This window comes from Ovis canadensis, chromosome 13 (assembly GCF_042477335.2).
Source record: "Ovis canadensis isolate MfBH-ARS-UI-01 breed Bighorn chromosome 13, ARS-UI_OviCan_v2, whole genome shotgun sequence".
Taxonomy (NCBI): domain Eukaryota; kingdom Metazoa; phylum Chordata; class Mammalia; order Artiodactyla; family Bovidae; genus Ovis; species Ovis canadensis.
The window spans coordinates 31,618,000-31,644,035 of record NC_091257.1 but is presented as its reverse complement, the minus strand read 5'-3'; the positions used below and the strand labels follow the sequence as shown (position 1 = coordinate 31,644,035).

The 26,036-nt window shown below is 47.6% G+C and overlaps 1 protein-coding gene across 3 annotated transcripts in view; it reads right to left on the bottom strand.

Moving 5' to 3' along the window:
• Positions 1–24,402, bottom strand: part of CAMK1D (calcium/calmodulin dependent protein kinase ID) — a 393,058-nt gene extending 368,656 nt beyond the window's left edge. The window contains exon 1 of one of the 3 annotated variants that reach the window (XM_069547252.1): positions 23,842–24,402. In XM_069547252.1, coding sequence (XP_069403353.1) covers positions 23,842–23,933 — 92 coding nt within the window. In that variant the 5' untranslated portion in view covers positions 23,934–24,402. The remainder of the gene's footprint in view (positions 1–23,841) is intronic. The other 2 variants (XM_069547254.1, XM_069547253.1) reach the window with 2 other exon arrangements.
• Between the last annotated feature and the right edge of the window lie 1,634 nt (positions 24,403–26,036).

The following is a 26,036-nucleotide window of genomic DNA, read 5'->3' as shown; positions in this document are numbered from 1 at the left end:
CACTCGACAACAGTTCCCATCACAAAAAGCTTAGCATGTTGGCAGGTAGGGAGAAAATGAGGGAGAGGGGCTCTGTCCCCCGGGGGGCAGTTGCTAAGAACTGACCCCAAGAACCCAGCTGGTATTCACTCCAGTCTCAGCCAGGTCATCTCCCACAGTCCAGGTGCTGGACTTAGCTGAGCCAGGAACTTTTCAGAAGACAACACAAAACAATTAAACCAGTATAAAATGCCTACCATATGTAGCTAGCACACACATACACACAGGACTGTCTCATAATTAGTAATATCAGCCACAGAAAACCATTCATCAACAACTAAAACCATCAGGCAATGAGAGAAACAAATCCAACAATAATCTAGCAAACAGAGGCTCCTCCTCCACATGTTTTCCTGAAATAAAATCGGTCCCCTTAGGCACACAGCCAGGCTGAAGGCCACGTGGTCATAAGGCACAAAAAGCTACATCCAGGCCCCAGTGCACTGCTCACTCAAGTCACACAGCTCTTGACAGGAAGACTTGGCATTGACCGAGCACTTACTCTGTGGCAGGTGCTGGCTAAAGACGTTATATGTTAGTCCACTTACTTCTCAGCACAGCCAGAGACAGGGCCCCCGACTACCATTCTCCTGGGCCTCCCTGAGATGTGGATAATGAATCAGAAGTAGGACAAGAAGAAGGAAGATCGATTTTTATTCATTTTGCAGGAGAACGTACATGCGTTTCTCTCCCATAAAGAAGTTTAGCATCTGGAATTCCAGTGCAAAGATATAAAGAGCCCCAGTGCACACTGTACAGAAGTGCTGGGATCACAGACGCTGGAGCCACCACCCCTCGCTGTGTGGCCCCGGAGAAGGCCCCCAGCTGACCCAAGCCCCTCTTTTCTCAACCTGATCAAAGAACCAGACATTCGTCAGGCCCTCTCCAGAGCCAAGGTGTTGAAGCTTGAAAATCTAGGATGTCTGTGCATCTGCCCCGGCCACGGGAAGCCTGCAGGACACAACCCTGGGCTGGGCCTGGCTACCCAAGGGACGATATGATCCACAGGAAAACTTCACGCCGTTCTAGTTCTTCTGACTGGCCACTGAAGAAACGCTACCCCAGACCCCTCCTTGAGGACCCAGATTTTCACCACATTTAGCCAAGCCCTGCTGTGCGTATACCCCGAAGAGGGCAGCATTAATTCTGTGACTCCATAAGGCACCTGGCCCATTGTTAGCGCTCCACATGTCTACAAGCCTGACCTCCTTTTACAATTATTGTAGAGGCACAGCCGGTTCTTTTCACTTCCACCTCCTTCTTATTTCTTTAAGTCTAATGGGAAAGGGAAGGCTTTCAACAAAATCAAAATGGGCAAAACTCAGAAGATGCACCAGCCACTTACACAGGCAGCACCTAGTTTTGTTTTCATTGGAACCTCAAACCATTCATTTTAATCGCAAAGAGATGGGTAAATGCCCAACTAGCCAATTCTATCACTACTGACAATGTGAGCTTTCAATTAATTGAGAAATGCTCCCTTAGAATACGTTGACCCAGGTGCAAAAATCAATCCATGTTACAAGAGCAGCAATCACATGACAGCAGATGTGCCATTATCTTATCTGCTTCATAAAAGGAAGGATTTTTTTGGCCTCCTTTCTGTTGTCAAACTGAATCATTATTACATAAAAGAGGTGACAAGTGTGACTGAAGCCTTGCAGCATCAGTAACCGTTCGCTCATATTTGAAATCGTGTATCCATTTAATCAGAAACTGGAATGGTGTCACAGTTTGTGTTCTGCAGGATTCAGATCCAAGGAAGGAGTTCATCTGAAACCCTGAAATCAGAGCTGCCTCCCCCTCTCTTAACCCTGTTTCCATCCCACCTTCCGTGACAGTTATCGAGGCCAAACACACTTATTATCACGTCCATCCCCTCCCATCATGCCTTGCAACCAGAGCCCTAGGACCCTGCGGGTGGGTACATGAGAGAAAAACCTCAGGCACAAATGCCTCCCTTCTTCCAGATCTGAGGATCCATGTAGCAAATAACATTAAAGGGTCCCTTCTAATTCCTCCTTGAAAAGAGAACTGATTGTGAGTTTTTCATTTTGGTCTTCTATTTTTATTTTATATTAGAATATAGTTGATTTACAATGCTGTGTTAGTTTCAGGTATATAGCACAGTGAATCAGTTATACATATACATATAGCCGCTCTTTTTCAGATTCTTTTCCCATAGAAAATATTGCATAATATTGAGGAGAATCCCTTGAGCTATACAGTATGTCCGTGTGGATTATTTATATATAGTAGTGTGTATGTGACTTTTTCATTTTCTATCCACAGGGTCTAGAATTCGGTAGACTTGCATGTGTGTCTGTGTGTACACGAGCTGCACTCTTACCTCTTTTCAATTTGAAAATAGTATTTCTCCATACTTTGGCTTATCAATTTCCAGGAAACTTAGCAATCCCTTCATATGTAGGGAATGACATCCCTTTTTTTCAAATTCTCTTAAAGGATTTATACTGATCCATCTACTTGAATGATACATTGTTTGGAACAATCCCTAACTAGGAATTAGAGGTAATATTTGGCCATGAATCGGAGTGGCAAAAACTGGCCCCAAATGAAGTGATGTCAGCTAACATTTTTTGAGTACTTAGTATATACCAGACACTAAGCTAATAAAAAAAAAAAAATGTACTTAAGTCATCTCATCAAAACCTCAAAGCAATTCTATACGATGTGGGCCATTATTATCCCCATTTTATGAATAATAAATACAGGCTCAGCACTATACACATACACATGGCTGGTGAGGTGGTGAGCTGGGCATAGAATGCTGTATGCCCATCCACAGATCACGACCTCCTTATGAGATCCTTAATAATATCAAGACAGCCAGCAGACCACAACATACTAGGAGCACCGCAAATTTTTGCAAAGTAATGCCTCAGAGATTTTTTGTACTGAAAAACGAATGCCTATGCTGCTTCTGTTTTGACAGTCATGTCCGACTCTGTGCGACCCCATGAACTGTAGCCCAACAGGCTCCTGTGTCCGTGGGGATTTTCTAGGCAAGAATACTGGAGTGAGTTGCCATTTCCTCCTCCAGGAATCTTCCTGACCCAGGAATTGAACCACAGTCTCCTGCACTGCTGGCGGATTCTTTACCACTGAGCCATCTGCCCAGATGCCCGTACCCAGGTCATGTTCACTACCCAGGATATCACAAGACAAGACTTTCCCAGGAAACCAAAGAACTTTAGTATTCGATAAACTTTAACAACTAACCCTGAGAAAATTTTAATCAATCAGTAAAAGATCTTGGATATTAGGCTGAAAGGAGTGGAGAGGAACATTTTATAACTATAAGGGATCAGACCAGCTATGTAACTTGTAGAACCCAGCACCAAAAGAAAACGGTTGTGGTGGGGGAGGGGGCCAATCCTTGTTCAAAAAATTTTAAGAATTTCAAGACAGTGGGAAAAGCTCATTAAACGAAGCCTGGGGCCCTCTGAGCACAGGGCCCCGTGTGACTATGAAGTTTGCACCCTCCGGATGCTGGTTCCAGAAGGGATGGGAGTTCAGGGCCCCAGAGGCGACCCTGGACTCCAGAGGAATGAGGCCAAAAAGAGTATGAACTGGTCTGTGAGCTCAGCTACAGGTGTCAGAGGCTTTCTCCGAAATTAACCACATGCAATATCGGAATCTCAAACTGGAATGCTACACTGTTTGGTTCCTAATACCTCTGAATGCGAACGCAACACGAGATCCAGTGTTAACTGCTTCTTATGCTAAGAAGTTGCCTGTGACAGCAGGAAAAGGTCATCTTGCATAGAAATCATTAGAGAAACAGATATGAAAATATATCCTGAAGAGAAACAGAGAGTAACGTGGCATATCATGCTGGTATGTCTGTCTTAAGAGAGCAGGTGTTCAGCATCTTTAATATTCCTATCGGCTCTCTGCTGGTGTTTTCCAATTAATAAAAATATAAAGAAACCATTTAAGGTCCATCATATATGATGAGGTCTTTATTGCACAACTAATAGTCATTTTTTAATTAACAAGCCCCGAGAAAAAATAAAGCTTATCTAACACATTTCTGAAAAGCACTTACAGTAGGAAAACTAATTATTTTAGTGTAAGCAGAACATCAACAATTTAAAAAAAAAAAGCCCTTCAGTGAGAAAAAAGCACTGAACTGTGAGTCAAGAATATCTGGCCCCTTGTCACTTAACTGCCACTAAGAACCAGCTCAATGCCAGCTCATAAGAAGAGCCGGGGATAGAGATCATGCTCCTGTATGTGTTTTAGCCACTTAGGAAAATAAACCAGACGTGGTCTGAATTTTCCATGACCTTTTGCTAATGGATACCTACGCTATAAATGATGTGTATTTTTTTAAGTTCCAAAACAACATTTGCCAGAGCCCTGAGGTGAGAACTCTGGTTTTGTTTTCTTTTTTTGCAAATAGTCTGATTTAAAATCTCAGGGTTCTTTCGATGTTTTCAATATGATTTTCTTCATTTTGCCAGTCTGGAAATAGCCAGGCGATAACAAAATCTATCCTCAGCCTGTAACATTTGATGAAGCCCATTTCTCTCTCAGCACAGAGGCTTCTGACCAGCCCGAGCAAGGTCATGAATTCCAAGTGGCAGCATCCTCACCTGCAGACTGAAGATAATTCAACTTCCCAGCTCCAGAGCAAGGCCCTGATGGGCCAGCAGAGAGGGTGGCCCCAGCAATGTTCTGGAGATTCTGTGACAACAGGTAAAACAGACAAGCGCACAGCTCTCCTCTCAGAGCCCCCAGGACCATGCCAGGACACACCCCAGAGAAGCCTGCTTCACCTCAGTAGCACAGCTATGAGCTGAGCACAGCCTTCCAGGAGCTTCTTCAGATATATCCAGGTCTAAATCACTGTCCTGTGACTTACAAATCTTGTGTCCTGGGGTCAATCAGGTCTCCTCAACTGTCAAACAGTACTTAATTCACAGGGTTATTGACAGATTAAATGACCCTTCAAGTGACCAGTGAAGGACCCCAGCAGATATTCAAATATTGATGGCCATTATTAGGCTTTTTTAAAGTTACCTCCACACCTTCTCAGTGACACCAGCCCTGCCAACCTTCTCAGAAAACCTTGTTGTATTTTCAGAAAATGTTGTTGTTTAGTCACTAAGTCGTGTCTGACTCTTTTGCAACCCCATGAACTGTAGCCCTCCAGGCTCCTCTGTCCATGGAATTCTCCAGGCAAAAATACTGGAGTGGGTTGCCATTTCCTTCTCTAGGGGATCTTTCTGACTCAGGGATCAAACCCAAGTCTCCTGCAAGAGCAGGCAGTTTCTTTACACTGACCTACCAGAGAAGCCCCTTCAGAAAATAGGTGTTGGTAAAAGAAAAACTGCACATTTTTGCACTCAGGAGGTTTGGCCCAGGTACTAAGAGCAAAGAAAACTTTTACGTCCAAGCCAATGAATCTTGGACATTGAGACAGAGTTTATTGAATTTTCAGGGAAAGAACATCAGAAAAGACTAGTATATTTGCCCAGAAACTTCTCATCCCACCATCAGTTCTACAGACACCACATCTTCAAAAGAAAAGTAGCACAGCTGATAACTACACCTGGACCACCCCTCGATCTGGACAGACTGGCATGCAGGAAAAAAGTCATTAAATCATGGAAAGCCTGACTGGAAAGGGAAGGGTGAAAAAAGCCAACTAAATATCGTTTCTATGAGTACCTCAAGACTGCAACAAGCTCGTGTTTGAGGGAGGAAATCCCAGGAAGGAAGATAATAGAAAGTGGAGGTATTTAACACGATACCCCAGGACACAGGCAGCTGTGGCCACCCAACGAATAGAAGGATGTGATAATCCAAATATCACCTCTGTTTAGCTTCGGACTTCCTATTGAGGAAGACTCTGCTTTGGAGCCTGACAACTAGTTTTCCTCTTCGAAGCGCAGCCAGATAGTGGCCAAGAGAAACAGCCTGCCAAAGGGAGGAAGCAAGCAAAGCCCCACAGATTAAAAAATTCCCTGCAGCTAATCCACCGAGTGAGTAATCCACACGTGGAAAATAGTGACGATGTGAAGATGAAATCCAGAGGGAGAAAATAAGGGCAGAACATTTGGAAGAGCCTGTCAGTAATGAAAACATTTAGAAAATCAAGCTTCCTAAGAGACCAAGGAGACAATTTTATTACTCGGGATTTTCAACACTGAACCAAACAAACCCTCCATCTATTACTCAGGGTGCAAGGCACTGTGGGAAACACCCAAGAGGGAAACCATGTGGGTGAGAATGTCCCCAGCAAGCACCTCTGAGGTGCACCAGCTGGAGAAAACTCTCACAAAGGAAAAACCTGCGACGGCTGACCTTCAACAGTAGGATTCTAAGACGAAAAGCACACAGGCAGAGAAGCCACAGTGGGCCGCTCATGTCTGGGGAAACCTGGTGGAGGAGAGCCAACTCCAGTGACCTTGAGACCCTGGAGAACTGATGGGGAGTGATGGCAGCAGGAGGACCTACACAGGCAGGACACGAGGCTGGAGCAGGTCTAGCCTATCTGGAGGACACAGCAGGGACCACGCCTCTCATCTGCCCTGAATCTCCAGTTGGCACAGCATCGGCCACAAGGGAGAGCTTCACCACCACTGGACACACAGCTGCCACCTGGGAAATGGGCCACTGGAGAAGCCTGACAAGGAAACCGCATCAGTCACCAGCTCCTATGATCCATCCCCATCTATGACTTCTGATAAAATTACCTCTCTTCCCTTGGAAGCCTTAAAACACTTCGCACCATGTTTACATCATCATGTGCTGCTTTGCATCATGGGTCTACAGGCACATGTGCAATTTTTTCTGTTAAAGAGTTCAGAGGACCGAATTTACCAAACTATGAAGTTGGGTATAGTGTTGGTATAATGATGGTTAAGTGCACTGGCTTTGGCCACAGACAGATAACCTAAGCTCAAATCCCAATTCTTCCATAGAGTTCTGTGTGATCTTGTCCATGTTATGTAACCCCTCTTGGGTTCAGTGTCCTCTTCTCTAAAATGGTAATAACAATGGAACCTATTTTACTGGACTGCTCTGCAGATTTACTGTGAAAATTCATGTAAAATAGTGCAGTTGGCCCAGAGAAGGCAATGGCACCCCACTCCAGTGTTCTTGCCTGGAGAATCCCAGGGACGGCGGAGCCTGGTGGGCTGCAGTCCATGGGGTCGCTAAGAGTCGGACATGACTGAGCAACTTCACTTTCACTTTTCACTTTCACGCACTGGAGAAGGAATGGCACCCCACTCCAGTGTTCTTGCCTGGAGAATCCCAGGGATGGGGGAGCCTGGTGGGCTGCCATCTATGGGGTCGCACTGAAGTGACTTAGCAGCAGCAGTGCAGTTGGCACAGTGTCCAGCACCCAGTAAGTGCTCAGTAAATGGTTGCTATTATCATTATTAAAACTATGTTTCCTTTGTCTTACAGAAGGCAGCACTCTCTTTGGCTAAAGAAGGAGCTCATTAAATACTAAAGAATGCTAGATCTGTTCCACTTCTGGAATTCTCTTAGGCAACAGCCCAGCTCACCACCCCTGAGCCCCAGTCCTGGTGAGGTGCCCCTCTTTGCAGCTTCCACAGTGTCCCCCAGTGCAGCTTGATAGCTGAAGCATAACTGCATGTGTTTCTCCCCCAGAAGTTCCACAGGGACAAGAACCACACTCTTTATCAACACTTTCACAGTGCCTGGCACAGAGCAGACTCTTGGTCTAAAATATCTGATGGGGACATCCCCGATGGTCCAGGGGCGAAGACTCCATGCTCCCAATGCAGGTGGCCCAGGGTTCTATCCCTGGTCAAGGAACTAGATCCCACACACAACAACTGAGAGTTTGCATACTATAACCAAAGATTCCGCATGCTGCAACAAAGACCCAGTGAAGCCAAATAAATAAAAAAAATTTTTTTAATGTCTGATGAATTTTTTAAAAACTTAGAATCCATCTCACCATTCTCCAAAGTCCTACCTGAAACCTAACCGAGGGGACTAAACGAAAGCACATTTCCAGATGGCTTCTGGCCCCAGGACCAGATCGAGTTTCTTTCATTCCTATGGGACAGACCTGGCTTAGGGGACCCAATCTACTCAGGATTTAAAGAACCCAGGAGCTTTCTGCAGGGATGGGCTGAAACCCCTGGCCATGCTGCTACTGTTGCTGCTGCTAAGTCGCTTCAGTCGTGCCTGACTCTGTGCAACCCCACAGACAACAGCCCATCAGGCTCCCCCGTCCCTGGGATTCTCCAGGCAAGAACACTGGAGTGGGTTGCCATTGCCTTCTCCAATGCATGAAAGTGAAAAGTGAAAGTGAAGTCGCTCAGTTGTGTCCGACTCTCAGCAACCCCACGGACTGCAGCCCATCAGGCTCCCCCTCCCTGGGATTCTCCAGGCAAGAGTACTGGAGTGGGGTGCCATTGCCTTCATCGCCCTGGCCATGCTAGGAGCCCACAAAACAGACCCCAAAATCCAAATTCCTGGAGAGCTTCTGAAGGACACCCAGTTCTTAGGACCTTTGGGGTTAACCAAGCTTTTTAGAGGTCCCTGCATCTACCTGGGCCATTCCTGCAATCCTAGGATGAGGTCACATTTAGGGAATATATGTTCAGGAATTCTTTCAAGAAAGGAAGGAGTGAGGCGAGCACACTGATCTGAAGACGCTGAGGCTGCCCTATGCATGCCCCATGAGGACCCCGCCTGCCGGGAGCCTAACCAGCCAGGCAGGGCCTCAAGCTCAAGGTGTAGGCATGGCAAGATTCGGTGTCTGCTAAGAGCCCACTTTCTAGCTCACAGGTAACTGCCTTCTCACTGTGTCCTCTATGGCAGAGGGAGCAAAGGAGCTCTCTAGGGTCTCGTTTACAAGGACCCTAATCCCGTTTAAGAGGGCTCCACCCTCATGACCTAATCACCCCTCAAAGGCCCAAGGAAGGCAATTTTGACACATGCTACTACGTGGATATGCCCTGAGGATACCATGCTAATATCCATCTCCTAAATCCATCACACTAGGGGTTAGATTTCAACACGTGAATCTGGGGTGACATAAACATTCAGTCCACAGCAAACAGTACTTATTTCATGCCATGAAGTGACGGAGAATCTAGATTCCTGTGCCCTACCCCAGGAGTCAGCCACACTCAGATATGAATATTTTTTACCTCCTGCTCCCTGCATGGGTAATTTGCCCACTGGAAGCCTGCTGGCATCTGGTTCTGTCCCACTGATGACTCCGTCAGTGTTTACAGGTGGTGATGAGAGGAGAGAGGATAATCACGACAATAATCCCAACAATGCCATCACCACCAGCACCAAACTAACACAAAACACCAGCACCCGAAAAAAAGTCAGACGTCCACCACATTCAACAAAGACCAACACCCATATTTCCAGAGCCAATACTCAACCTGTAGGCAGTGGTTCAATCAGACTAGTTGGTAAAATACTGAAAAATCTTCATATCGACTGATCAACCCCATACAGCTGACCTCTCCAATCTCTGTTGAGATCTCCCTGCCCACTAGAAGGACCGAAGACCCAAGACCAACTAGTTGATGATTCTTATCATCTTCCTTATAGTCTTCCTTATTTTTAAATTCTCTACCAAGATGACGTTTCTTTTATAATTTTTAAAGAGTTTTTCTGACAGTACCAATCACTTAAACACTGAGAATGAAAACAACACACACCTTAATCAGCCCAGATAAAATATACTATGAAACCTCAGGTTTTGTGTTGATGGTTTCAGAGTTAAGGCTGATTATGGCCCTACTGCTTAGGAACCCTGCCCAAAAGATGATAGCTAGGTTCCAAAGAGTATGTATGACACCAACATTTATGAGAAATGACTGTTTTAAAGCTATAATCTTCAAAACATAATAATACCCTCTATTTGTGTAAAGCCTTGTTACACATACCTTACCTCCCTCAGGACTTACAACAGGGCTGTGATGGAAACAGGTGTCATCATCCACATTTGACCCAGAGAGATGTTATGGGGAGGGAGGTGGGAGGGGGGTTCATGTTTGGGAACGCATGTAAGAATTAAAGATTTTAAAATTTAAAAAATAAAAAACTAAAAAAAAAAACAAAACAAGGTAATCCAGACATAGAGAGGATAACACCAAGGGTCTATATTTCTCTCTTTGGCCATGACACACGGCATGTCGGCTCTTAGTTCTGCAATTAGGGATTGAACCCTTGCCTCCTGCAATGGAAGCATGGAGTCTTAACCACTTGACCATCAGGGAAGTCCTGGATCCACACTTCACAAATGTCAGAGCCGAGACTGAACTCAGAACTCCTGATCTCAGCTTCCTCCAGAACTGTGCTGAGTCAACTTACACATGCTCAGTTCAGTTCAGTTCAGTCACTCAGTCGTGTCTGACTCTTTGTGACCCCATGAATCGCAGCACACCAGGCCTCCCTGTCCATCACCAACTCCCGGAGTTCACTCAGACTCACGTCCATCGAGTCCATGATGCCATCCAGCCATCTCATCCTCTGTCATCCCCTTCTCCCCTTGCCCCTAATCTCTCTCAGCATCAGAGTCTTTTCCAATGAGTCAACTCTTCGCATGAGGTGGCCAAAGTACTGGAGTTTCAGCTTTAGCATCATTCCTTCTAAAGAAATCCCAGGGCTGATCTTCAGAATGGACTGGCTGGATCTCCTTGCAGTCCAAGGGACTCTCAAGAGTCTTCTCCAACACCACAGTTCAAAAGCATCAATTCTTCGGTGCTCAACCTTCTTCACAGTCCAACTCTCACATCCATACATGACCACTGGAAAAATCATAGCCTTGACTAGATGGACCTTAGTCGGCAAAGTAATGTCTCTGCTTTTGAATATGCTATCTAGGTTGGTCATAACTTTTCTTCTAAGGAGTAAGCGTCTTTTAATTTCATGGCTGCAGTCACCATCTGCAGTGATTTTGGAGTCCAAAAAAATAAAGTCTGACACTGTTTCCACTGTTTCCCCATCTATTTCCCATGAAGTGATGGGACCAGATGCCATGATCTTCATTTTCTGAATGTTGAGCTTTAAGCCAACTTTTTCACTCTCTAATTTCACTTTCTTCAAGAGGCTTTTTAGCTCCTCTTCACTTTCTGCCATAAGGGTGATGTCATCTGCATATCTGAGGTTATTGGTATTTCTCCTGGCAATCTTGATTCCAGCTTGTGTTTCTTCCAGTCCAGCATTTCTCATGATGTACTCTGCATAGAAGTTAAATAAGCAGGGTAACAATATACAGCATTGACGTACTCCTTTTCCTATTTGGAACCAGTCTGTTGTTCCATGCCCAGTTCTAAATGTTGCTTCCTGACCTGCATACAGATTTCTCAAGAGGCAGGTCAGGTGGTCTGGTATTCCCATCTCTTTCAGAATTTTCCACAGTTTATTGTGATCCACACAGTCAAAGGCTTTGGCATAGTCAATAAAGCAGACGTACATGTTTTTCTGGAACTCTCTTGCTTTTTCCATCATCCAGTGGATGTTGGCAATTTGATCTCTGGTTCCTCTGCCTTTTCTAAAACCAGCTTGAACATCAGGAAGTTCACGGTTCACATATTGCTGAAGCCTGGCTTGGAGAATTTTGAGCATTACTTTACTAGCATGTGAGATGAGTGCAACTGTGCGGTAGTTTGAGCATTCTTCGGCATTGCCTTTCTTTGGGATTGGAATGAAAACTGACCTTTTCCTGTCCTGTGGCCACTGCTGAGTTTTCCAAATTTGCTGGCATATTGAGTGCAGCACTCTCACAGCATCATCTTTCAGGATTTGAAATAGCTCAACTGGAATTCCATCACCTCCACTAGCTTTGTTCGTAGTGATGCTTTCTAAGGCCCACTTGACTTCACATTCCAGGATGTCTGGCTCTAGATAAGTGATCACACCATGGTGATTATCTGGGTCCTTAAGATCTTTTTTGTACAGTTCTTCTGTGTATTCTTGCCACCTCTTCTTAATATCTTCTGCTTCTGTTAGGTCCATACCATTTCTATCCTTTATGGAGCCCATCTTTGCATGAAATGTTCCCTTGGTATCTCTAATTTTCTTGAAGAGATCTCTAGTGTTCCCATCTCTTTAAAACCACAAAACACCACAGAGCTGTGGAAAACTATACACGAGTCCCTCTAAAATTGAAACATAAATTACTACATGATCCAGCAATTCCACTTCTGGGTATGAAATGAAAAAAGTAAAAGAACTGAAAGCTGGGACTTGAGGAGGGACCTGTATATCCATGTTCACAAAGCATTGTTCATAAGACCCAAAAGCTGGAAACAGCTCCAAGTGTCCATCAAGAATGGATAAACAAAACGTGGTCTAGCCATACAATCAAAGACTATTTTGCCTTAAAAAGGAAGGCAATTCTGACACACGCTACCATGTAGATAAACCTTGAGGACCTTATGATAAATAAAATAAGCAAGACACAAAACGACAAAAAATATCTGATTCCACCTATAAGACGGACCTAGGGTAGTTGAATTCATAGAGACAGAAAGTAGCATAGGGGCTGCCAGGAGTGGGAGAGAGGAGAAATGGGGAGTGAGTGTTTAATGGGGACAAAGCTTCAATTTGGGAAGATGAGAAGGTCGAGATGGGGAAAGTGGAGGAGCTAGACTGATGGCTGCACAACAGCATAAATGTCCTTGGTGCCACTGGACTGTGCACTTAAAAACCACTGAGATGGTAAAATTTAGGTTATGCATTTTTTTTAGCCACAGTTTAAAAACACACACCTGCAAATATAAGGTCTTCTATTTCCCAGCTGTCAAAGGAGCCAAAAGGGCCCTAAAAGGTCAACATCAGCTTTTTATCATGATTAGGACCACAAACTCCATTGATAGTGGCCGCAGAGAGGATCCCACCAGCAGCATCCCCATATATCATGGCCATATACAGGCTGCTCCCAACTTTTATACAAGGTCTGCCCCAAAAGTTCACTTTCAGCTTTTGGTTGTGGTAGTTGTTCAAGGCATATTTTCAAAGAAAAGTGAAATCTCTCATGGGAGTAAGGACCCTGCTCAGGCCTAGAAAAGCCTTGAGTACCCTGCGAGGCTAAATTACAGTGTGAACAGTCCTGGCGGGGTCCTGGGAACAGGGTCTGTGCTGGTGGAGGAGGGGTGGGGGGGGAAATCTGAGTGTGTGTGTGTGTGTGTGTGTGGTTTGAATACTTCCCTGAATCCTTGACCCCTGCGGTGGAAGTGCAGAGTCTTAACCCCTGGACTGCCAGGGAAGTCCCTAGGACCTAGTTTTTTATCAGTCAGTCAGCCTAGGATGTCTCTCCCACCTTGCCACTCTTGGCCTTCAATTTCCCAGTTTGCAACTCATTTGTGCCTCCCCAATCCCCACTCAACTAAAGGTCCAAAACCACAATTAGCTACTTTCTTCCTGACTTCCAGCCAAACTGCTAGTTCTTGTCAGTTTGGCGTGGGAGGAAAAAGTACTTTCTTTAATATCACTTATATCACAGATGACTGATCTCTGAACCTACTTCAAGGCATTTGTATCTTCTAATGTTTTAAGGCAAATTTCAAGCAGTCATTTTTATCAAGGTTAAAGAAATGGGAAGAGCCCTGGGGGTGGGGGGCATGGGCCCTAGGGTGTCTGCCATCCCCATCACCCCACCAGACCTCTCAGCTTAGCCCAGCTTCATTTCCTTCTTGCTTTTTCCCCACAACACTATGGGTCTTGGCAGGAGGGGACAGCCTCATGCGTGGGGCAGGCAGGAACATCACCTGAAAAGGGGGACTGTCTGAGGTTTTATTGAATATGGTACCTTTAGGATTCCATTTATAGCCCCAAATCCAATTTGGTGTAAAAGCAACTTTAGTGATGGGAGCGGTGGTTACAAAAGTCCAAGAAGAGGGCCTCTCACCAGTAAAACTGTTGACTCTGTCCAGGTGAAAAGCCTTTTCTGTCCCCTCTCACCACGTTGCAGAGATATCAATAAACTGTGACCCCAGATCCAGTTTGGCCATCAAAAGGGCTAACAGAGAAGTTAAGATGAGGGATTTCAAAGGAAAACAAATATCATATATTAACATATATATATGTGGAATCTAGAAAAATGGAATAAATGATCTTATTTGCAAAACAGAAATAGAAACACAGACTCAGAGAACAAATGTATGGATACCAAGGGGGAAAGAAGGGTGGGATGCACTGGGAGATTGGGGTTGACATATACATACTATTGATACTGTGTATAAAATAGATAACTAATGAGATCCTAATGAATAGCACAGGGAACTCTCTACTCAGTGCTCGGTAGGGACTTAAATGGGAAGGAAATCCAAAAAAGAGTGGGTAGATGCGTATGTATAGCTGATTCACTTTGCTGTAGAGCAGAAGCTACACAACACTGTAAACCAACTGTACTCCGATTAAAAAAAAAAAAAGATGAGGAATTTCACATGATTCAGACATGAGCTCTCCAACTGTTACACCTACATCCTGCAACCTGGGGAATTAAACTTCTGAGATCATCTCCCATCCCGCATCCAACAATCCCTGATAAGGATGTTGTTGTTCAGTCACTAAGTCGTGTCTGACTCTTTGCAACCCCAAGCCTCTTTGCAGCATGCCAGGCCTCCCTGCCCCTCACCATCTCCCAGAGTTTGCCCATGTCCATGTCTAAAACATCCTGATAAGGATAATTTTGAATAAACTGTTACGTCTGTTCATGCGGTATATACCTAGAAACACTGCTTTTTATTAAATTCTCCAGCATTAAAACAAACTGAGTACCTACAGAATTTAAACTTACAAAACTCCCTGATGTTTTGGAACACTGTAATCGACCAGTTACTTCATTCTTCCAAGCCCCATATTATTTTCAAAAAGAAAGCAAAGCAGAAAAGACTGAAGCCATTCCCAGAAAGGAGAAGCACCTTTCAGCTGCAAGAAGGGCCACAGCTGCATCAAGATCTAAGAGCTGCTGGAGAAAACAGAAACTGCAGTTAGAAGAGGCTCTTGCACAAGCTGATGTAGAGATAGATTGAAGAAAAAAAAAGAAAAAAAACAGCTCAGGGTGCAGGGAGAGGTGCAGAGACACAAAGCTGATGAGATAACCCAGGGAAGGGATGAGTCTGTGTACGCAGCAAACTAGGTCACTCAACACTCGAGCTGGCCCAGAACACGTTGGGGGCTGAGTCTCTTGCTGAACAGCAGCACCAGGTGAACCAACCAGCCTCCTGTGGGAAGCAAGTGTTGGATGGTGCAATGCACCCTCCAGATGTATGCAAGTGACCTCTGAGAAGCAGTGTGTCAGCACCACAGGGGTCAAAGAGACAGAAGACACACTTACTGCACACAGACCTACAGCCGTGTCCTGCCCTGAGTGGTTTTCATGCACCCTCATCTAATGTTCACTGCAACCCTTAGACTGGGTGCCAGTCTTACCCTGTTGTGCAGATGAGGGCACAAGGTTGAGAATGGTGAAATAATTTTTCCAAAACCATATGGCTGGAAAGCAGAGGACCCAGGATTTGCACCCCTGTCCTGGGGACTTAGAGCCTCCGTTCTTAGCAGCTCAGTACTGAGCTGGGTGGACCATCCAGCGAATGTTCCCCCCCTGGTTGACTGAGGACTTGTTGTCGGTTTCTTAAATTAACTCTGGGGGGAGGTTATGTATACACCATTCTGCATTTCTATGCCAGGAGCTTCCAAAAATCAATTTCCAACAGACAGGGACTTCCCTGGTGATCCGGGGCTAAGACTCCACCCTTCCAATGCAGGAGACCCAGGTTCAATCCCTGGTCAGGGAACTAGACCCCACATGCCATAGCAAAGAGATCGTGCACCCAAAATAAATAAATATTTTTAAAAATTTCCAGCAGATACTGACATGTTCTTCACGGCACTGGCCCTGAACATCCAGTCATCCTCCACCACAGCTGCTAAAGGCAACTGGAACTTAATGACAGCTGCTGTTTACTCAATCCCACTTGTGCCAGGCACCTCACAGGCGTCACTGAATCCTTACAGAAATCCCACCAGGCAGCAACTTCCATCTCCATCTTAACTCAGAAAGTCGAAGGGTGGGTATCAAGAGGGATACAGGTATGAATGGCCGTGCTGGCGCTGCCTTTCTATCATGGTTCACTGCCTCCCAGTGCCTCCCCGGCCTGGCCTCAGTCAATATGCTATCTTATAGGCTTATCCTCAAGATTTGGTGTTAACAAGAAATGGAATTCCTCCATCTCTGAATGGATTTGAAATATGAAGAAAAACAGCACAAGACTCATAGCCGACCACTGGAGACAGGGAATGAACTTGGCACGGAATGAAGTTGGCCTGTGGCATCCATTTGGTCTGGTTCGAACATGAAGAATCCACATACTGCATAACAAACATCTTTAAAAATCAAGCAGGATCTAAGAAAACTGACCCAAGGAAAAGGTGACCTCCTGCATCACAGGGGGTCAAAGGGAAGGACCCAACATGAACTGAGGAAGAAGGTCATGCTGGCATCTCTCCCAGGGTCCACGTGTCGTCCTGTGGTCACACATGCACTGGATGGACCATCTTGAGTCAGAAAACAAACTTGCATCAGTTGATGAGGGCTCCAGGCTTCGTGCTGGCCACCCATAAGCGGTTCCTTCTTCAAATGAAGAAATGTGTCCCAGGAGCCGTGGGCTCTCTGGCTACTCCTGCAAAATCTGATGAGGACTGGAGGTAATATGAGGTCCTCGGGTCTATCCCTGTGGGTGTAAGTTGACCAATAACGTGACAGTTCCTTGCTTAACCAGTGCTAAGCCCTCCCAGAGAGCAGAGGAGGAGATGAAGGAGAAAGATTGAAGGGGATTTATGGAGATTTATTTGGGGAAAGGAAGGATTAAAGGGATTTATGGAGACCCAGCCAAAGAAAAACTCAACAAGTTAACCCCTAAAATCCTCCCCTGAGAGGGCATGAATGTCCACCTGCCAAGTCTAATTACTGTCCACTCAGTTGCCAAGTTTGAGTTGGAAATTTCTACCAGAGACAGTCTTCATTAGCCCCTCCAGGAACAAGCTCTAAAAAGTGCAATTTCCCAAATTCCACCCTACTAATCTGTAAAGCCATGAGAGTTTGTTATCTTTATCGCAACAGAGGAAAAACTTCTGGCTTTTCCTCTCTAAACACAAAACATCCTATCAAAGAAAGAAGTAGCAAGAGTTTCTCATGTTTATTATTTTTCACAGAATGTTTGGGCTTTAAATTCTCAAATCAGGGAATTCCCTGGTGGTTCAATGGTTAGGACTTGGCGCTTTCACTGCCCAGGGTATGGGTTCAATCTCAGGTCAGGGAACAAAGATCCCGCAAGTCACACGGTACAGTCAAAAAATAAAGTTGGAGATTTTAAAAATTAAAATAAATACATTCGCAAATCAAGTAGCAGAGTTGTAGGTTATAGGTCCACCTGTCAGAGTGATCTTCCTATTGATAATTCTAGAGGCAAAACATGGCATTTTCACAGAAAGTTAAGCAGTTCATCCAACTACTCAAATGTCAAGCCTATCATGACCTCCTTCCATGACAGAAGAAGAGATACCTCAAGAATCATCCCAAACACAAGCTCTTGGAAAGAAATAGATTAGCCTGAAGACCTAAGGGACCCAGGGAACCTCCCTGGTGGTCTAGTGGTTAAGATGCCCCTTCCAATGCAGGGGGCATAGGTTCCATCCATGGTTGGGGAAATAAGATACCACATGCCTTGTGGCATGGTCAAAACATTTTTTTTTAATTTCTAAATAAACAAACCCTAGAGTTCCTCACAAGAAAAACCCAGGAGCCCAAAGGATGTGAGCTTTCCCTCCAAACTCTTCCCAAGAGCTTCCCAGAACACAGACAGTCCTGCTGTGCTCAGAGAGCAGGTGCTCAGAAAATACTTGGCAAAAAAAATTGACCAAAACCAACAGTGGTATCTCTCTCCCAACCCCAAATCCCAGGCAAATCTCACAGCTACACCCAACCCACCAACGACTCCTATTGGCTCTCCTTCCATATGTTTCCAGAATCCAGCCACTTCTCATCACCTCCAGAGCTGCACCCTCTCCCCACCCTCCACCACCATTCTCCACCCTGCAATTGTTTCCATAGCCTCCAAGCTGGTCTCCCTGCTTCTTCCCTTGAATCTGCCTGTCCATTCTTAACACAGCAACCGCAGCCACAATGGGAACACCCAAGTTATGGCAAGGTACACCCTCGATCAAAACCCTTCAACATTTCCTATTTCTCTTAGAGCAAAAGCAGAGTCAATTACCAAGAATTTCAAGGCTTCCCTGGTGCCTCAGACAGTAAAGAATCTGCCTGCAATGCAGGGTTCAATCCAGGGTCAGGAAGATCCCCTGGACGAGGGAATGGCAACCCACTCCAGTATTCTTGCCTGGAGAATCCCATGGACAGAGGCACCTGTTGGGCTACAGTCCATGGGGTCACAAAGAATCAGACAGGACTGAGCGCTAACACTGTCACTTTCAAGGCCCTGTGGGAACCTCGACCAACCGTCCCCCAGCTCCACACCCCACACCTGTGTCCCCTCAGCTCCCAAGCTCCTCCTGATGCTCACTCACTTTCAGACACGCGGGCCTCCTTGAAGCTGGGCCTTAAAAACACCAGGCCTGCTCCCGCTCAGGCCCTCAGCTCTTGCTGTTCCCTTCAACTGGAACATTCTACCTTCATCTCTTCAGGTCTTTATTCACAGATTAGCTTCTGGACCAGGCCCTCCCTGGCTACCCTATTCAATCCTCCATCACCCCACCCCACCCTACCCCTGCTCCTGCTCTAGAAAATCCCATTTCCCTGCTTTATTTCTCTCCCTAATGTGTCTACTATGTAACATACTCTTCATTTTCCTGATTCATATTTTTAATTTTCTGGCTTCCTCACCAGAGGATGAGAAAGAAATGTGAGCTCCAGGAAAGCAGGCATTTGTGTCTGCCTGTTCTCTGCTGTACCCACCCCCATCAGTGCCTAGAATATAGCAGGTGTTTGATCAATATTTTTAAATGTACAAGAGGCTGAATTTATATCATGCCTCAAACAAAGGGCTGAGACATGCAAACTTCTAACCAATATTGCATCTGGAATACCCTCTGGGAGAACTCTCGGGGTTGCCCACCCCTCTCTTTGCTCCTCTTAGAGGAGCATTCTTTCGAATGCTTCTCCCAGACTCTACAACTGTGAGTAGTCCCAGAACAAATATTCTCAAAACAGCCAGTCAAATACACAAATCACCAGGAGGGGATCTGCAATCTCCCCCTCCCCCAATATCCACACACCACCACTCTACAACCCGAAAAAAGAACAGGTGAGTCTGTTTCCTACCCAGGCCTTCAGATAAATCAATCACATGTCCTCAACAGGTGTATTGATTGAGCAATTTCAGAAAAAGGCGGGTAAGTATGATACTAGTGGGAAAAGACACTGCTGGCCTCACAGGAATTTCTATTTATACTCTTCCTAAAGCAGCACCCAGCAGGCACTCATTTCATGAAGAAGCAAAGGCATTGTGCTACTGACATCAAGTGGGGTAAGAATTCCTGTCCTGAGCTATGTCACTTTGCTACTAGCCTGGGCATAAAAATATCCCTCCAAATGGACTAAGCTGTTCTAGCTACACATGAAAGCTACCAGAAAATGATAGTGAGTGCCTCTCTTACCCAGACAAGCCAAAAAACCTTAGGATTGTAAGAGCACTTGAAAATCATCCCACCTTCTCTGCCCCTCTGATTTGACAGGTGATGAAGCTAAGACCTGGAGAAGGCAAAGGCACCCCACTCCAGTACTCTTGCCTGGAAAATCCCATGGACGGAGGAGCCTGGTGGGCTACAGTCCATAGGGTCGTGAAGAGTCGGACACGACTGAGCGACTTCGCTTTCTCTTTTCCCTTTCGTGCATTGGAGAAGGAAATGGCAACCCACTCCAGTGTTCTTGCCTGGAGAATCCCAGGGATGGGGGAGCCTGGCGGGCTGCCATCTATGGGGTCGCACAGAGTCGGACACAACTGAAGTGACTTAGCAGCAGCAGCAGAAGCTAAGATCAGTCATGTGGACAAATGACCAAGTAGCTCACAGGCCACACACCTGACCAGTGGCTGAGCCAGACCTTGAACCCAGGCCCAACACCTCCCTGGTGCCCGCTCCAGCCCCGTCAAAAAGCAATTATTTCAACACAAAATGTTTGGTCTGCAAGAAAAGCATGTATTCATACCCTGCAGAGATGAATGTCTATTTTCTAGGACGTGCCATTTCTGTACTCCAAGGGAAAGGAGGTGTATTGGAAGAACCATTCTGTGCCAACTATCAAGGTCTTTTCTGTTCAGATGCCTTTCATGGTGTGCAAATTATAGAAGCCACCTCCATAAGTCTGGGGTAATTCCTGCACACCATGGTCAAAGCTTTCTTCCCATCCACATCCTTCTTCAGATGGCCTATTTTCATTTTCTTGGTTTAGAAGACGTGGAAAGACATCTACCTATGGTAGAGATGGCCTGAATGGCCTCAGCAAACACGCCACAGAAATGTTTATCACTCTTAATTGCTGTTACACAACATTTATTTGGTCTCATTTATTTGGGTACCAGGGATCTGAAAACACGGCGTTGATTAATAAATGGTATTTAAGCCTTCCCACCTTGTTTGGAGGTAGGGTTAGGCCCTGGGATTTCCTTTCAAAGGAAGACACACTGAAGGCCACAAGTTAAGAGGTTTCTCCGGAGGCCTGGCTCAGGGGTGTATCAGAAAACCCAGGTCCAAACCACACAGTGGGTCCTTTCCCCTACACTGACCTTTGCTTCCTCCAGCTCTTTTCCCACCCTCTAGGCCAGCCTTCACTCTCATTTCCCCCCCACCCTCCAGCAAGGTCCTGCTAACCACACAATCTAAATGGCCTGACCCTTTGGCCTTCAAGAGCAAACCTTCTGCCCCGCAGGGAAAGGTACCTGAACCAGGCAGCCAAATATCAGATTACAAGGTCTGGCCAAGTGAGTGCTCCTTGGGTTTTTACAATGCTTTATTTCAAAGGCATTTTAACAGCTGACAATCTGGCTGCAGGAAGGGCTTTCCTGCCTTAGGATCTTAAAGGCATATGGTAAAAGTGTGACAAAATGACTGGGCTTGCAGAGTACCTTGGAAATGAATTCCAATTGTTAGTGTTGAAGCCCTTGACTGATGCTAGGTTTCACCACAAACAAGACCCCAAACTCGAAATCCACACCGATAGGCGCAGAAGTGACATTTATTTAGACTCAAGCCAAGGTTGCTGGACTTGGCCCCGGGGGGGAAACAGGAACTCTTAATTTTGGACCACTTCTATAAAGTCCAAGAGACAAAAAGATGTTGATAATCCAAAAGCTTTGACAAGTTACATGTTTGGATGACAGGTTACCCCCTAATTATGTTTTAACTTAATATTAAAATTAATGTAATTCTTTAATGTTAAAATTAGCCTTCTAAATACAAAAGTGAGTCAAATTATTAACATTTGCTGTTACATAATCCACAGTGGCTCAATCCCATATGCATAATTATAAGTTGTTCTGCCTAGTATCAGCTTCACTTAATAAGCAGCTCCTGTTTAGCAGGTCACTTAATTCTCTTTGCCTCAGTCTTCCCATCTGCCAAGTGGGGATAATAGTAAATACCTACCTCATCAGGTTATCTTGAGAATAAAATGAGTTAATATCCATAAGGCACTTAGGGTATCAACTGGTGCTTGGTATTCATTTAATAAAGTCACCTACAATTACTACTACTATTATTATCACCATGCTATTGAGCGAAAACATTTTGATCATTTTATTGTTTGTGTTTTGCTCTTCAAGAACTCCTGCCAGCAGGAAGGAACCATAGCCTGAAGCTCCTTTTCAAAGAATCCTTTCCAAGACAGAAGGCAAAGCTTTGGGATCCTAACAGAGACCCATCCCCAGCTTCTAAGGGGAACGTGGCCAGATTTCAAGAGACTGTTTTGCAAGAGCTCTATGTTCTTTTCGGCACCCATCAAGCATGTCCCCATCCTGCCCAGAAGTGGAACCACCACAGTCATCCTCAAACAGTGCCGACCACAGGAGGAGCCACTCAAGTGAAGCCACAGCTCACCAGGCTGAGCATCCCAGACCACTGAAGAGGTAGAGCCTCAGGGCTCTCCTGGGGAGCAGGAGACAGTCAGGGGAGGTTGTATCCATCTGTCTGGAAGCTGCAGGCAGAGGGACCAGCTCTAGGAGTTCGGGTGAGGATGTGCCAAGCAATGCATCCTCCTACCTTAGGACTCCACTCTCTCCAGCCCCCTCACCCTCAGCCACATGAGCATTCTCAGGATGACCACAAAGGACATGCTTCTTCTTTCTCAGCAACTTAACCATCTCAAAGTCACTCCCCCAAACCCAAATAAACCTCAAGGGTAATTTTCTAAAGTTCTGACCAAACCTCACCCCTTATCTGGCTGTGCTAACGCAAAGCTCTTTCTGTTTTCTTTTCAACAAAGACAAAAAGTCTACACCCACAGGTAGACTGGGTCCCTGAAGTGAGCACAAAACCTGGGAGACCCTATTCTCATTCTAGGTAAGTGGGAATCTCCAGGATCAGAAGCATGGAGGGACGCTTCACAACTTGGCTTTGGGGGACCCACTTCAGATATTGGGGTGGGGAGGGAAAATGACCAAGCAACTCAGTGGACCCTGAGTATGGGGCAGAAAACAATCTGGGTTTGAAAATATGGTTCTGAAAAAGCAAACCAACCACAATGACAAGCAAAAGGGGATTAAGAGGGCAGGAAAGAAGAGCACCCTAATTTGTCTTATGAAACACCTCCTCTTTCTCTTAGCAGCTTGACCAACACCTCCATGAACCCCTGCAAAATGTTCGGCTCATACAGCAGGTATGTGTGTGAATATATATGCTTACATACTGATCACATGAGGGGAGGCAATAATTCCAATTCCAGGTTCTTCCAGCAGCAACCGATCCTCTTTCACTATCAGCCTCCCTACCTTCGAAACAAAACAAACAAAAAACAACTCTTGGGCAGAAAAGGAACAGCAGCTGAATGGAGAAGCACATGCTTGAGCCTTCCTGACATCGACTTCTGGTTATTTCTGCTTTCTTGCGATCAGCCACCAGCCTCGGACTACACACAGGCCTGGAGAGGAACCGTGGGTACAAAGACCCTCGCAGACCCTCCTTGGTGACCCGCACTCCAGCGTGTGCTGCTGAGCCTGGTGAAATGGACTGACGTTCAGGTAAGGCTCGGCCCACACGTGACCCTGCACACTGCGAAATTCCTCCCTTCCCTAATTGCGCGGCCATCCAAAGTCTTGCCTACATCGAGTACGTGCGGATGTCAATTCTCTAAGAATACATGATGTTAGAACAGAAATGGGAATGCCCGGAGCAGGATTTCCTCGTGACCACATCTCTCGCTGACACGGTGCGCCTGTGCACACAGTGAGTAGACGCACGCAGCCGGTAAACAGGAATATCCACCATGCTCAGCCCACAGTCACGCGTGGGGAGAATGAGTTGAGAGGGCGGCTGTGTCAGGGAAGTGAAAAGTCGCCCGCCTGCGACTGTCCCTGAAATCCCAGGGCCCCCCCGCCCCCGCGCGGCGCCCACTCGTGCACGCGGGGCGCAGACCCACGCGGCGGACACGCGGGGGGCTCCGCAGAGCCGGGAATTGGACAATGAGGACGCGGCGACCCTCCGGTTCCTGCCGCGGTGGCGGCGACGGCGGCGGTGGCAGCGAGAACCACCTCTGCACCCGCGGCCGCTGCCACCTCCACCCTCTTCTTCCCGCTCCCCACTTACGTTCCGAGGGTCTCCTTGAACTCGAAGATTTTCTTGATGTCTTCAGCTTGCTTTTTCCAGGAGGAGCTGCTCTCGCCGTTCTCCCGGGCCATGGCAGACGAGGGCGGCGTGCGCGGAGGGCGGCGAAGCAGAGCGGCCAGGGGCGCAGGGGGCCGGGGTGGGCGCGCGAGGAGGGGGCGCCGGGGGGCGGTGGCGCGAGTGCAGCGGAGGCGCGGGCGGCGGCGCGCCGGTCCAGGAGGGCTGGGCGGGCGGTGCGGGGATGCTCGGCGCGGGAGCCGAGGAGACTTGGTGCTGCGGCAGAGCTTCCTCTTCTGCAGTTTCCTCTTTCACTCTCGCCGCCGCGGTCCCTCCCTGGCTCTTATTTCTGCGCGTCTCGGGCACAGACTTCCTGCCGCCGCTCGCCCGGCTCCTTTGCTGCCGGCTGCCAGCCTCACTTTCTGCTACTTTCTTGCCTCCCTTCTCCTCCCTCCCCGCCGCCCGCCCTGCTCCCTCCCCCCTCCTCCTCCCGCGGGCTCCCCGCCCTCTCCGTGCTCCCCGGCCGCCTCCCGCCTCCCCGCCTCCCGCGCGCTGCCGCCTTCGGGGATGTCCTGCTCCCCGGGAGCGCCGTGCCCCGGGCGCGGGGGCACCGCCGTCGCCGCCCGGTCACGCTCCCAGCCGCCGCGCCAGCCCTGGAGCCCGGGAAAGGGCAGGTGCAGGGAACCCAGGCAGGTGCGGAAGTCGGGGAGCTTGCTGAAGGACCCCGGCCCTCCGGGGCTGCCTAATTAATTCTGCAAAGTCAAGTCTGGGGGCGCGAGGGCTTTCCTCCCTAGCGGCGGGAGGGGGCGCCTCTGCGCTGCGCTTGGACGCGACTGGAAGGGGCGGGGGTGCGAGGCCGCCCGGATGCGGGGCGCCAAGGGCGGGGGCGTCCTCCCCGGGCGTCCCGGCCCGGCGCGGGGCTGGGCGGGGGCCGGTTGTTATGGCGACGAAAGGCGGCGGCGGGGATGCTGGCGGAGGTGGGCGTTGACTCGGGCCGCGAGGCGCCGGCCGGTGGCTGACGCTCCCGGAACCTCACGACTTGGCGACTGGAGCTAATTCGCATTGCACCAAAATCGGCGCTCGAGTCCAATAACGGCCGGGGGAGGGGGCCGCGCAGCGAGGGAGCCGGGAGCCCTGGAGCCGGGGACGCGCAGGACGTGCCAGGCGCTGCATCGTTTTCCCTTGGGGAGCTTTACTACCGGGGTTATCTGGCGGCCGGGTGGCGGGTGTATTCGGGCTCCGTGCACCGCCCAGGCTACCTCAGGCCTGGGGCTGGAGCGGGCCTGGGCGGGCCTGGACCGGCCTTCGCTCCAGCTCGACTCCCCTTGGTCTCTTCCTCTCTCCATCGGCCGAAACCCAGAGACTTAGAAGAAAGTGAAGCTCTGCCCTACACCCTCCTCGCCAGGAGGGCTGCCCCTCGTACCCCCGCCGCGCCGGGTTTAGTAGGGCACCCTGTCGTAGGGCATATACCTGGAAATGGCGTTTCCAACAGACTGGAGAAACGCGCCCAGAGCTCCCCACCCCCTCCCCCGGCCGTTCATCGCCGAGGTACAGCCTGACTGCCCATTCTTCTTCCACGTCCACCTGTCAGAGGGCGATCACTTGCGGATACCCATGCTCAACCTGCGGGGACTCTCTCTTGTTTCAAAAGATTGTAGTTTTCTTCAATTAGACTATCACTCCCTGAGGGCCCCTCGACTGAGTTGGATAAACAGCCTTATGTCTTGATTGCTGACACCTGTCCCAGGACTGTTCCAATTTCACTGTGAAAGGGGGCGGGGGGGGGGGAGGGGGATTCTACTGCCTGAAAACTTATTTAGCACCTTCTTCCTCGTTCTGACAGGCTGGATGCAGGCTTACTGCCCTCCCAAAAGCCGTCTGGACTCCCCTCCGGCCTCTACTTTTTCCCTCACCCAATGAGGTGGGAAGATAACCTGGCCTGCCCAGTCCCCCAAATCTGCGTGCTGGATTCTGCCTTTCAGGGGCTGTTAGCATAAAGCTCTCCAGGCTGGGGAGAGCAAATAGGGGATCTTGCTAAACTGACTAAATCGACAAACCCAAATTCCACCGTGAATTACTAAGGAACCTCTCAAAGTTGGGGCCTATCACCAAAAGCAAACAGCACCACGTCAAGAAGAAATATGTTTGAAGAACTGTACATAGGAGAAGTCTATTGGGGT